Consider the following 13,406-nt stretch of genomic DNA (forward strand, 5'->3'; position numbering starts at 1 on the left):
GTGTGTGTGTGCGTGTGTCTGTGTGTGTGTGTGCCCGCGTGCGTGCGCATGCGCGTGTGTGTGTGTGGAGTTGTATGTTGAGTATGGCTTGAGCCTAGAGGGCAAGCTCTCCGAAGACCTATCTCTAATTGAAGACAATGATTGGTTGTCAGTTTTCAATGTGGGGCATAAATGAAGCACAAGGTTGCTCCTCTCAGCGTGCTCAAGGTAGAATATGTGGATGATTTCTGATTGCTTTATCAAAAAAGTATACCAGAGCACCCCTAGCGATGGGGAGATACCCACAAAATTTGCCAACTTTTTCATTTATAAGTGAATGAATTTGGTGAGAAAGAGAGGGCAAAATACTACAAGATTGCATTGGCCTAATTCAGGGCCAATGCATTGAAGTATATTGAATTTTTGTTTAGGGGTTTTGACCAAAAAGTTGCTAATTGGAGGGAGGGTGAATGGACTTGCATGTCCAAGTAGTGTTGCATTGAAGTCCAGAACATCTCAAGCTAGAGGGCAGATAACAAAAAGTTTGGCCAATTTTCTCAAATATGATGATAACACACCGGATAAAAGTTTCATACTTGCATAGATATTATATAATTTAATTTCTCTAAATATGTGATAAATGATCTTGGAAATTAGAAAATGCTTTTGAAAATAGAAAAATACTCTTGAAAGTAGGAAAGTTCTTTTGGATACAAAAAGCAGATTTCAAAAATAAAAAAGTGTTTTTTGAGATAGAAAAGTGCTTTCATAAGTAGAAAAGTGTTTTTGAAATAAAAAAAGGCTTTTTAGGATTAAAAATGTGTTTTTTCATTTATACAAGTGCTTTCTAATTTACAAAAGTGCTTTCCTAAGATAGACTGAAAAAGACAATTGCTTCTTAAAATAGGCAAATTCTTTCTAAAATAGAAAAGTGCTTTTAAAATAGTTTAAAAATGCTTTTATAAATAAAAACATTCTTCCATAACAAAAAAAGGTGTTCTTTGCATACTAAGTGCTTTCTTTCATATACAACATCATTACTTTGCATAACATAAAGTGTTTACTTATAAAGATAATTACTTTTCTACATATGCTTAATATCCAAGGAGATGGAAAAACTATTGTCAAAAGAAGAAAAGGTGCCTTCCAAAAAGAGGAAGTGTCTCTTGAAGAAGAGAAAATACTATTTGTGGAAGATAAAGTGGCTACATATACTAAAAAAATCCTTGAACCATAAAAAGGATTAGGGAAGAGAAAGCATTGTACTAATAATATAAATGAATTAAATATGAAAAGAGGGAGTGCTATTATTTAGCAAGCTCTTCATTTGGAGCTTTTTAAGTGCTTCTTGAAGCTTTTTGGTCATCACTTGGATTTTTTTGGTTATTTTATGGAGCTTTTTGTTTGATTATGTTATCGCTTTGAATTTATTTATTTTGCAATTGCAAACTAATTAGATCAATTATATTAGGATGTTGAATTGCAAACTTATCGCAAACTATTGAATGCTTTGATCTCTAACAAAAAATAGGTATGCAACTACTTCTAAAGCATGAAGTTTTAGCATAATTTTATAAGTTTATGAAGTAATCCCAATTTAAGTGAGATCCAAAATCGATAGAGTCATACATAATTCCCGAGCATCATCAAGCCCCATGGCATGCACTACCAATACAAGGCATCATATTAAAAATAATGCAACTACAAATCATGTGAAATCATCATCGTCACTAGGATGAACAGATGGCGGTCCACATGCCACATCAACCAAGCACTAGTTGTAGAGGCTAAAATCACCCTCAAGGCACATGCAAAAACGATGCATCTCTGTGCATGCTCTACCAAGGCTGCCACAACCTGAAAAAATATCTAGCACATAGTCGAGATCCTCTGTGAATGTAGCAAGGAGCCACCTACAAAAGAAACCATTTAATAACATCCATAACAAAAGCATGACATATCTCAATGCAAAGTATAAACCAGTCTAAGAGTGTATAACGCACCTATAAAAAACTAGTGATCTTTCTGCACCCCCTCGAACCTCTACACCATCCACATAAGTGTGCTCAAATGATGTGCCCTGAAGGTCTGTCTCGAAGAGGAAGCTACGAGAGGCAGGAAACCTGTATGGGCTAACCCTCTCGCTAGCCTCTCTATCATATGAAGGGACATGCATCCCTCGATAAAACAAGCCAATAGTAAGGTCCATGACCTAGCAATGCAGAATCATCTTGTTAGCTACTTAAACTTTTATTTTAAAAAGTTACAAGTTTGTCTTCAACACACTTACCTCCTCTCGAGTATCAGGGTGCCTATATCCACCCTCACACACGAGAGTCCATGTGCGATGGAGCTTCAATCCAATGGCATGAGCTCCTCTAAGCACTTTTCCAAAGTGTTGTGCAAGTCCCAAAGTCACCAAGAACCCCTCATCTACCAATAATCTATGGGCTAGGTCCATGACACCTTTGACAAGTGCACTAGAAAATGTATTCCATTCGGGAATCCCTTTCAAATGTAAAGATGTATAAGACCATGCAATATCACATGAGTTTATAAACTAAACTAATGCAAGCACATATACCTTCTGCCTCAAGGCCAACAACAAGCAAAGATGTAGGAAAATCTACAAACAACAACTTAGCAACCTCATATGATGGGACACCATTACACTGGTAAGAGTTGATGGTATTTCCCTCCATGAAGCGCTTAATGCTAAAATTGAAAACACAATAACAAAGCATAAGTAACCATTACAATAGATGTGTATATAGAGAATGGTGATAAAATATACCCATCCAATGCAAAATCGTCGATCGATGTCACGTCTACCAACAGAGCATCTACGATAGTTTGGTATTGAAATCCTATCATCAAAATAAAGTTTACTTACAAATATTGATGTTGGCTAAATGTTAAGACTCAGAATGTAAAGCTAGAAATCTACATACCTGTCTTGCATATAGCGGGATGTCTACAAGACTCTTGTATAGGCTCTGATGAGACTGAGTCATGAATGACATAGCCCGAGAAGGTGTAGTATGTTGCAAAGATCCCTCAAAGTGACCCTTACTTTTTTCATTTTCTTTCCAAATGCTATGCATGTCAAAACCATCTTTTTTGCCTAAAATTGTAAAGAAAAATAGGAAGGAAAGCAAATTATTTAGTGTTTAATGTTTAGATTTTATATTACCTTCAAAAAATATAAAAATGTACTTTTAACATGACTCCAATAATCCAAAAAATGATACTTGATTCACCTTCTAATTCTTCATCCAATGAAACAACTTTCTCTTTGTGTTTAGACCTTCGCTTTGTTGTACCAACCTCATTTGATTCACTAAATAATACTTTAATAAATTGACTCGTCAAATGAAAATCCTAAACTCTATCATTCATGCAAATTGGCTTACCCTTGCTATGCTTCAATGCATCATCTATCGTGGGGATATTCTTTCGTTTTCCCATGGACTTTTTCTTCATTGTAGTATCAACAGTTGCATCACTAATGGCACCTAAGTAGTGTGAAGTCAACACAATATAATATCATATTCATGCAAATTAGAAATAAGGCTACTTGGATCAAACTAAAAATTTGCATTCCATCCAATATACTCTTTGCCATGCTACCACCACAAGTCGCCTTTATCCCCACAACATGAGGGACCATGTCTATTGTATTGGACATTTCTAATTTGCAAAAACAACAAAGTTAAGAAAACACAAAAGTCTAAAAAGTTATGATAAGTTTCACGTTATACAAATACATTTTTAGAAAGTACCATTTCCTTCATCCTCTTCTTTGTGCATAGGAATTACTCTATTTTGTTCCAGAAATCCTACATATAAGGCAAGTATTACTAAAACAAATAGCTAAGAGCAAGAGTTACCACATATTTACTATTTTTGGCTCTCAAAGTACTTACTCTCTCTTAATTCAATCTCTTGCCATGGAATGTCATCCAATGGATAGTCTATCCACCATGGACAAATACGCATTTCCCATTCTGACAGACCCCTCTCAAGCAGTGCTTTTGAGAACATAAAATTTTCACATTCCAAGTCCATCCACTCCTCCACTAGAGGAGGGAGGCTTTCTAGCACTCCACTTTCCTGTAGACTACGCAACCATCTTTTCCAAAAACATAAGAACAAACAACAAAAGCACTCTTAAGTTAGAATACATTTGTATATATGGTATTTAGAAAATATGGTTTCTTTATACTAGAAATACATGTATACCACCCTCTTACTTGATTGTGTGAGCTCTGGAACCTTCTCAGAGTCTCCAACACTCTTCATTTCACCAAAAATATTTGCAAATGCCTTTAAAATATGTAAACGTCTTTGGCCTTTAAAAAAAACATCAAAGCCTCCTGGAATCTCAGTGCCATCAACTTGTAAGCTCCTGATCAATAAGGAGCATTCTCCAATCATATGAAACCAATACACCTCTTGCTTCATGTAGCTACGAAATCTCCTTACATCTGCAAAGTGTGACATAGTGGAGTCCTTTGCCTTTGTGACAGTCATGAGAAGTAAAATCTCCCTTTTTCTAATATATTGGTTATTGAACAAAACATAACTTCAATATTGTTGAACCAAATTATGTTCAATTCCAAAAAATAAGAGAACATTAGTCCATGAGGAAAACATACCTCTCTGCAACAATATTAGCACTACAAATGGCATACAATTTGTCCTTGGCCTTGGTAATAGCCATCATGTTCTTTTCATCCCAATTCAATGCAAACAAAACAGAAAAGAAATCATGTCCATGCGCAGGATTCGCTATTCCAAGGTACTTGTATCCTTTGTCCCTCAATTTATCTTGCTCTTTGTTTATGAATTGTTTTCTTTTTGCCTCATAATTTGCCTCTGGCAATGCAAGCTCCTTGAGGCAGGCCTCCTCTTTGAGTATGGCAGAGTTATAGTCATCCTAAATAGAAAAACCAATACACTATTCTTAGTTATGGTTAAATTCAAGATACCACAATTTGTTATGCTGAAAACTAAAATACTATACCAAACTTTTTACCTTCCACACCAAAAGCGATATTAGCAAACATGGGTTCTTGTACCATGGATCATTGCCATGGTTACTTTTTCCCTCAATTTCATACTCTATTTCAGCCCACCGTCTTTGAGAAGGGCTCATCCTTTCCAAAATGCTTTGTTTATCAGCGATGCCAAACTTTTGGAACATGAAAATTTCATGGCCTACGTTGGGTTTGACATGTGCTCTTGTTACACTACAACATTGAAAATTGTCTTTAAATTTTAAGATTCACACATAAATAAAACCTATTCACATTCACATAACTAATAAATGAAACCTATTGGCATTCACACGTAAATGAAACCTATTGGTATAAATAAAATATCTTGGCATTCACACATAAATTATCTTTATATTTTGAGATTCACACATAAATAAAAACTATTGGCAATATTCACACACAATTGATGATATATTAACCCATTTGAAAAAGTTAATAGTGATAAGTATACTTACTCATTTAATGTATCCAATGCTAACAATAGTTCTCCTTCTTTCTTCTTCTCCACTTGAATGAATTGACATAGAACTCTAACATGTCACGAAATATCTTCATTATAAACTACATACATCAAATAATAAAATAAATAATTAGTCAAAGAAGGAAGTATCATCACAATAAACAAGAGAAAGCAAGACAATGCATAGTTACCTTCCTTTATCATATTCATCCATGTCTTCAACCTATGATTACCGTCCCATACCAAAACCTTGCGCCCTCTTAAATCAGCCCACTCATCAGTCAATTCATCTTCAAACCTTTGGTTAACTTCTCTCCAAAGAGGGCCCCACTCTTCCAAATTTTGGGGATATACATCCATTAGCTCACCAGTGGGCCTTCTCAAAGAAACCAAAAATTTCCCCATTGTTTCCATATACGAAGCATTATCAAAAGATGAAATCAACCATGTAGCAGAACTAGATGCAAGCCTTATAGCCTCATAGGGCACAAGTCTACACAAAGGGATAGGAGGAGGAGAAGTAGACCTAGTTACAAAAAATGAGGCCAACACATTTGACATAAGCCCAAACTTGACATTCTCTCCCATGTGTCTATCATGCTCACTGACCTCTTTCTTTTCTTCATTAGCAACATCCTCATTCACCTCTTCATTTTCCTCATGTACAGTTTGCAAATCTAAAGACCTCCCCTGTGTTGTTTCACCACACTCCGTGGTGGTAGCGTGGGTGCTCATAGGATCAGCATGAATGTCATTGCTTGCTTCATCCATGCTATCCTCAAGCGCTTCATCATCAATGAAAGGACATTTTTTCCTTGGTTTTCCACCCTTGTTATTTGGAGATTCAGAGAATGCACGGGAGGATGCTTCTTGATCGATACTTACTAGTCTATTGCATAGACTGGATCTTAACCTTGTAATTGGAGTATCTACAAAAATAATTTGAAAATAGAATATAACATTTATATGGAACTTTAAAAGAGTTGCTTAACCATTAAGAATAGAATATGTAAATTTAAAAGAGTGATTGAATGACTTACTTGGACGGCCCCTTTTGCTTTGACCTCTCCTACCACCACCACGCCAATCTCTAGCCATGCTCATAAGCACTAAAACAAACCACAAATCATTTTAAAAATGAAGACAACTCAACTAAATCACATGTTCTACTAATTAATCTCCACCAAAATATGACCATTTGACACAGACAACACACTTTAATATCATTTGTTATTTGGTTTTAATAAATGTATTAAATTTTCTTAATCATTTGAACCTCTTGACCACATTTTCACCCCCGCACCCCCAAATGGGAGATACTCCCAACCCCTTGTTCCTATCTGCGTTGACGCAGACAATGCTGAGTGTTTGGCAATTCCCAATCCAAAAAAATCAAATCATGTCACACTTATTTCTTTAGGATGATTTGTGTACGATTTAAAAATGGTTTAATTTTTCATGCCTTGGACTCACACGGTTTACACCCACTCTATATGGAGGGGGGGTGTAGGGGGGCATCAGCCCCCCCTACTACTGTTGCCGGGGGGTTCGCCAAAAATTGTAGGTAACTTGGCTATAGAAGAGGTCTAAGGGGCGGTTTAGGGAGAAGCAATGGTTTAAGGATGAGGGGCTGAGAGGGGAGTGGTTTAGGGAGCAAGGACTAAGAGGGGAGTGGTTTAAGGAGGAGGGGCTGAGAGGGGGGCGGTTGTGCACTACCCGCCCCATTTCATAAGGTACCCCGCCCCCCCACCAGGTCGTCTGCGTTGACGCAGACAGAGAGCGGGTACTGAGGGTTCCCCCTCCTCACCTTCTCCCTCTCCTCCTCCTCCCTCCAAAAGGGGCTGCGCGCGCCCAACCCCCGAGAGTTGTCTACCTTGACGCAGACAGCCCTGGGTGTCCCAAAGGTCTCCTCCTCTCCCATTTTTTCAGTTTACCGTCTCCTTCTCTACCTCCCCTTTCCTTCTCTCCCCTCCCATTGTTGTCCTCTCATTGTCTACCTGCTCTTCCATTTCTTTCAGTCATCGAGGAAAAATGAAACTTGAAATATAGATTTTCAGCCATAAGGATGGAGTGTGGAGCTTACCCGGTGAGTTTGATGGAGAATGTTGATCTTGTTTGAGCTTGTTTCAGGGGTTGCTCTCCTTCTTGCTTCTTCTTTATGCCTTCCAACTTGCAATGGGAGAGAAGAAGAGGGAAACAAAAGAGAAAAGGAAGAAGAAGAAAAAGAAGAAGAAGAAGGAAAAATAAGAAGATATGTTTAAATCGTTACACACAACTTTCAATGGCAAAGCGGTACATGCATATTGAACATCCATCATGAGAGAATGTTTCTCTCGAACACCGAAAAATTATTTACTAAAAAATATAAATGCTGACGGCGCCTGACATCTGATAAAATAAAACGTGCTTATAAAAATATGTGCTACAACACGATATGATTTTAGAAAAGACATGATTTATTTTCGAAAAGACATGTTTTTTTAATTTATTTAACTAAATCTTGTGATTTTTCAATATGTAGACTTTTTTTAATGATTTGGTTCATTAATGGACTGATTCACAACTTCAACCATCACTAAGAACTTGCCCATGGAGTAAGAGCTCATTTAATCCATATTTGGTGGGGGTAACGGACTATTATTTCTACGTTCAAAGAAATTGATAAACAATAGGCATGCTATTAGATATAATATTTCGCCTTCATAGCTCCATTGTTTGCTGAGTTTCAAACCGGCTTTTGTGAGAGACGATGGCAGAACTTTTGTGAGAGACGATGGCAGAAGTTACTCTTCAATGGTCAATCGGCTCCAAATCATTGGAACGTGTTGTGCCCCTGAGGGATGGAAAGATTCTTGTGAGCTCTTATTTTCTTCAATCACTTCTACCCCCTGACCAAAAGCTGGTAGGTTTGTATGCTATTTTCCAACTTGATGCTTACAATGAAGAGATCGCGGTTCATGGCCCACCGGATATCAATGGTGCGAAGCAATTTTTGCTCGATTCTTCACTTTCATGTCAGTATAAAATAGTACATTGTGATACCACTTTCACCATGGACCAAGATGAAGGACTACACACTGTAGAAAATAGCAAACAAGCTCATTCACTTTCAAGACCTGTTGTAGACATTACATCCGATTCCTTCGCAGAGACGTCATCTCAAACTTCTTCGCCACTTATAACAAATGCTTTTTGTGCACCCGTCTCAACTCCGACTATTGACTTAGAGTCAGATGATGGACTTGATAGTCCTCATTCATTTCCACAAATAAAGAAAGAGATTTTACCTTGGATTGCTAATAGCCCCAGAGGAAAGAAGTTGAAGGCTTTATTGCAGATAAGTGAAGGCCCTTTTTTTGTTAGTGAGATTCCAAGAGAGTACAATGGTTCTGTTTCTTTCGTTCTTCTGCCGCATATGGCACATCTTCAAACATGGATGGGATGCATCAACAATATGATGGTCATGTCTGGACAAGACCCCATCTAACTAATATCTTCCCTGATGCTACTTCGAGAATTAGCCATTGCCTTGGAGACTTACAATGTCATCGAGTCAATTGTCCTTACTATGAGAGCAACAATCAACATAATAAAATGTATTTTCATGGTTACCTCAATAGCACAGTGAGCAAGGGGCTACTTGCAAGTGAAGAAAAACATTCAATCACGTGTCACTATTGTAGTAAAGTTGTCACTTGTTATGCAACTTGCGATTGCAAAGTTTATTACATTTTGCCAAAGGACACAAGCATGGAGAGATTGATGCTTCATGTAGGCACTCACACACATAATGTGCAACCAGGGACTTCAATGGCTGCAATTTAAAAAATTAGATCTCTAGTTCACTCAGTTTTGCAAGTGAATCGACACTGTGGTGCTAGGAAGATTCAAATGATTGTAGCAAAACAAATTATCACTGAATCTTTGACAACTAATGGTTCAATGGTGGAGGGAGAATAAGAGCTTACAAAATTTTTGGAGGAGTTGATGCCATTGGTTCAAAATCAGAGGTTAGTTTTGATTATTCAAGTCTGCAAACTATGGTTTGTAGCATTGTTATTAGTTTACCAAACTTTCGTTTGTTGAGGTTGCAGGTTCAATAGTATCGTGACATGCTAGAAAAAAAAGGAAACATGTGTTGTTGGATATGGCTTTGATAACATTTTGGAGTTGAAAAAAAGATGCATGTTTCCTTTTTTTCATGGCAGTAGATTTCCAGGGCAAGGAGAGGTGGGTGAAAAAAGTTACATTTTCAAGATGTCTACTAAAGGACCCGGCTCTGGAGTGGAATTGGTTAATCGAATGCGACGCTTAGGAAATGGAGACCTTTGCAAGTCTTGGGTTCACTTTGACTTTACACATAGAATAGATGATTGGGCAACAATGTCTTGTTCTGTGTATGATCCATGGTTTGTTCGGGAACCTTACTTGTTATTAACTTTCGTTGACATATTCTAGTTGCTAATCACTGTATTTCTTATTGCAGCTTGAAGGGGATCATGGTGATTTCTATTTGTGATACAAAGGAAGAGGATACAGAAACACAAATTCTTTTTTGGAGATGCCTTAATAATGTGATGCTCGAGTGTGGACACCCTCCTGCAGACTTTGCAGGTTTTATGGCGGATGAAGCCGGTGCAAATTGGATGGCGATCCGCACTGTTTTCAATGCGGAACCTGACAATGTTTTGGAAGGAAGAGAGCGATTGTGTTTGTTTCACTGGGAACAAAGCTTACAAAAGCACACAACAAAATACGTGCCTTCAAACCTTCGAAAGCATCACTTGAATTTATGTGAGAGGTGGCGCCTTTCAAAATCCATTCAAGAGGGCAAGAGGAATGCCACAACTATACAAAATTGGTGGCAGCAAGTAGGAATACCTCGAGATAGTACCGTATCATTGAAGAGATGGATCAAATGGTGGGAGAATAGGATAGACCATTGGGGTAGTATTACACATGTAAATGTTTTTTTTTGTTTCTATTTGTTACATACACATGTACTAATATCATTGGGGTGGGAATACCCAAGTATGAGAACAAAATAGACATGTAAGAGGAATTGCTGAGTTTTTTGTGGGGTTGCAGGCTTCCTTGAGTCCTTGGGAGAGGGCTTGTATTCCCAACACAAATCTTCCTGAGAGCATGCATGCAAGTTGGTTGGCAGGGGAGGATGGAAAGAAGAAAATTGGTTTGTATGATGCATGCGTCACTGACTTGATCAACTCATATATTCAATGTTCAAGGCAACTGGCCTTCACAACTGGAAGATACTCTAGAAGTGGTCCCGACATGGATGCTCTTATTAATAGGGTGGTTGCAAGAAATACCCCTTCACCTACATTCATAGCTTGAACAGTTCAAGGAGCAGTTCTTGGCACCCCCATGTACGGAGAGCCTTTCATTTCTGGAAATAAAGAAACAGTTCAAAGGAAAAGAAGAACTCTAGATGGTTGTAGCTCTCATAAACCTGGCTATGCAATGGAGTCAAGGGATAGAAAACAAAAAGGACGACCACACAAGATAAATTTTCAAAATAGAAATGACCAACCTACAGAAGTGGGCTTGGACCATGAGGTGCATGCAGTGCCGATTGAAATGGATCTCCCAACTAATATTGTCTCAGAGGAGGAAATGCATAGAAGTTTGTGGGCCATCCGGAGAATGCATGTTCATTGCAAACGAAAATGTTTTGGTATTATAAATAGAAAGAAGTGCTGCAACGTGATAGAAAGTAGATCACCTAGGTTACTATGCCCTTCATTTTGGTCAGAGAGGGAATTTCAAGGTAAGCCTATTGCACAATGGTTCTGGTTTTGCAGTCATGATGTGGAGCATACATGGGATGTTGATAAACAAGTTAAGCATGTGCCCTTGCGACCAAGGATTTGGTCTATTGACAAGGGCACCAATGCTTCTGCAGAGGAGATTTCAATTATTATAAAAGGAGGATTTGTATTCAAGCATGATGGCATTCCATCTACCCCCAAAAATACTACGACCCATGGGACAGAACCACTTACCTCTTCAAGTGGCAAGCGAAGAAAAAAATGGAGACATGGTATTTCTAAGGATGCAGAAAGAAAAATTGCATTGGCTGAGGCATTGGATGTAGTTTCCATGGAAGAAAAAGTAGTGGTGGCAAATGAGAAAGTCGCATTTTATGTTATGTTAGAGCATTTGTATGAGGTGCATGTCAATCCCGAGCCCTTCTGCAAGTGTCTTGACTTTCAAAAGAGAGAGTTGGAAAGTAAACCCTTCTTGGCCTGCAAGCACATGTATTATGTCTACATTCGTGTGCTTGGGATGGACAAAAATCAACATATGATGATGCATCAACCTTCCCTTAAGCAAACTGATTTAAATTTTATGCTTGCCCTTCCGCGATGCATAAAATGCAAATCAAAGACTTGAGAGTTTTATGTTGGCTATTGTTCAATGAGATGGGGACCATGCAATACTGAATGAAAGATTTAAAGGGCATATGAAGAAGTGGAGGTGGACGTCATTTTGGAAACATGATGTGAAGGGACCACCGATTTGGTATTTTTCTTTTTGAGCATAATGAAAACTCTAGTAAAAGTAGACATTATTAATCATGGACCAGTTATCCATTTGTGGACATGATTGGACGAGGATCTAAAAGTGGAATTATTGATCATGCTTTTTTGATTCATTGAGGGGGCCATCTATTTATAGGTTAGGGATCTCTTTATAAACTATGCTTATTTAGTATGCAAAGTAATTTCATTTTTCCTAATTTGATGCTCCAACTTCATTTTTGTTGAGCCAATTTTTTTTCAAGGTAATCTAGATCTTGCTCCTCTTCTCCTATTATGAAAAGTATGCAAGTTTATTGTTTGCCTTTTGCTATGATGAATACATCCATAAAGCTTGGTATTCACTAAGGGGGTTACCTATTTGTAGGTGATGGATCTCATTATAAATCATGCTTATTTTGTGTGCAAAGAAATTTCATTTTTCTTAATTTTAATGCTCCAAGTTCATTTTTGCTAGTTGTGACAATTTTTTTTCTCAAGGTAATCTCGATTTTGTTTCATAAAGCTTGTTGATCACTTTGTTTTAATTCCCCTCAGAGGATTGTCTATTTCTATGTGAAATATCTCTTTATAAATCATTCTTGTTTTGTGTGCAAAGCATTTTCATTTCTCTTGGTATTGATGTTCCAAGTTCGTTTTTGTTGATTGTGATACTTTTTTCTTAAGGTAATCTTGATCTTTGTCCTTTACTCCTATTATGGAAAGCATGGTTACATAGAATCTAATCATGTATCATCTACTCTAGTTACATTTCTAATATATATTATGGTTGCTTCTCCTTCCCATGTTACACCTTCTCAATTGTTTGCTTCCCCTTATCACATTATCAAGGTGTTTTTTATCTAAACCATGTTCTAATTTCTAATTTTCATTTGTTAATTGGGTATTTTTATCTAAACCATGTTTCATCTAACCTTTGATTGGCAAGTCTGCTATTGATATAAACCATGGCCAAGTTTGATGTTGAACCAAACCATGATATGGTTGCTTCCCGTCCTTATGCAACAACTCTACTCTTTGCTTCTCTTTTGCATATTGCTCTTCCTTCCACTTTCCATAGTCAATTCTACTAATTTTTATTTTTAGCACAAGGTTTTCTTTAAATTCTACATGAGTCAAATCATGCCTAAACCTACATAGGAGGAGCTAGACATGAGAAAGACCTTCAGAACCACAAATGGTAAACTAGATTCGTTGTCAAAAGCTACAAACTATGATGAGAAGTGGTCAATAAATGATGCAACCTTTGCCATTGGAAAGGTTGAACAAATACTTGGCCAATTTTTTCAACAAGAGGATGAAAATGATATATCCCTTGTAGATATGTTAGAGTTAAAGCTCCCTACT

General features: G+C 37.4%; 1 protein-coding gene across 1 annotated transcript; it reads left to right on the forward strand.

The window, feature by feature from the left end:
* Nucleotides 1-9,684: 9,684 nt before the first annotated feature.
* LOC148030914 (uncharacterized) lies at nucleotides 9,685-10,854 on the forward strand. Its single transcript, XM_087685513.1, has 3 exons — nucleotides 9,685-9,908; nucleotides 9,986-10,460; nucleotides 10,588-10,854. Exons 1-3 carry the CDS (start codon nucleotides 9,685-9,687, stop codon nucleotides 10,852-10,854), a joined length of 966 nt encoding a protein of 321 aa, XP_087541639.1.
* The last annotated feature ends 2,552 nt before the right edge of the window (nucleotides 10,855-13,406 follow it).

Source organism: Lygodium microphyllum, chromosome 9 (assembly GCF_053477565.2).
Source record: "Lygodium microphyllum isolate KBCC chromosome 9, Lygodium_microphyllum_v1.1.10, whole genome shotgun sequence".
Lineage (NCBI taxonomy): Eukaryota > Viridiplantae > Streptophyta > Polypodiopsida > Schizaeales > Lygodiaceae > Lygodium > Lygodium microphyllum.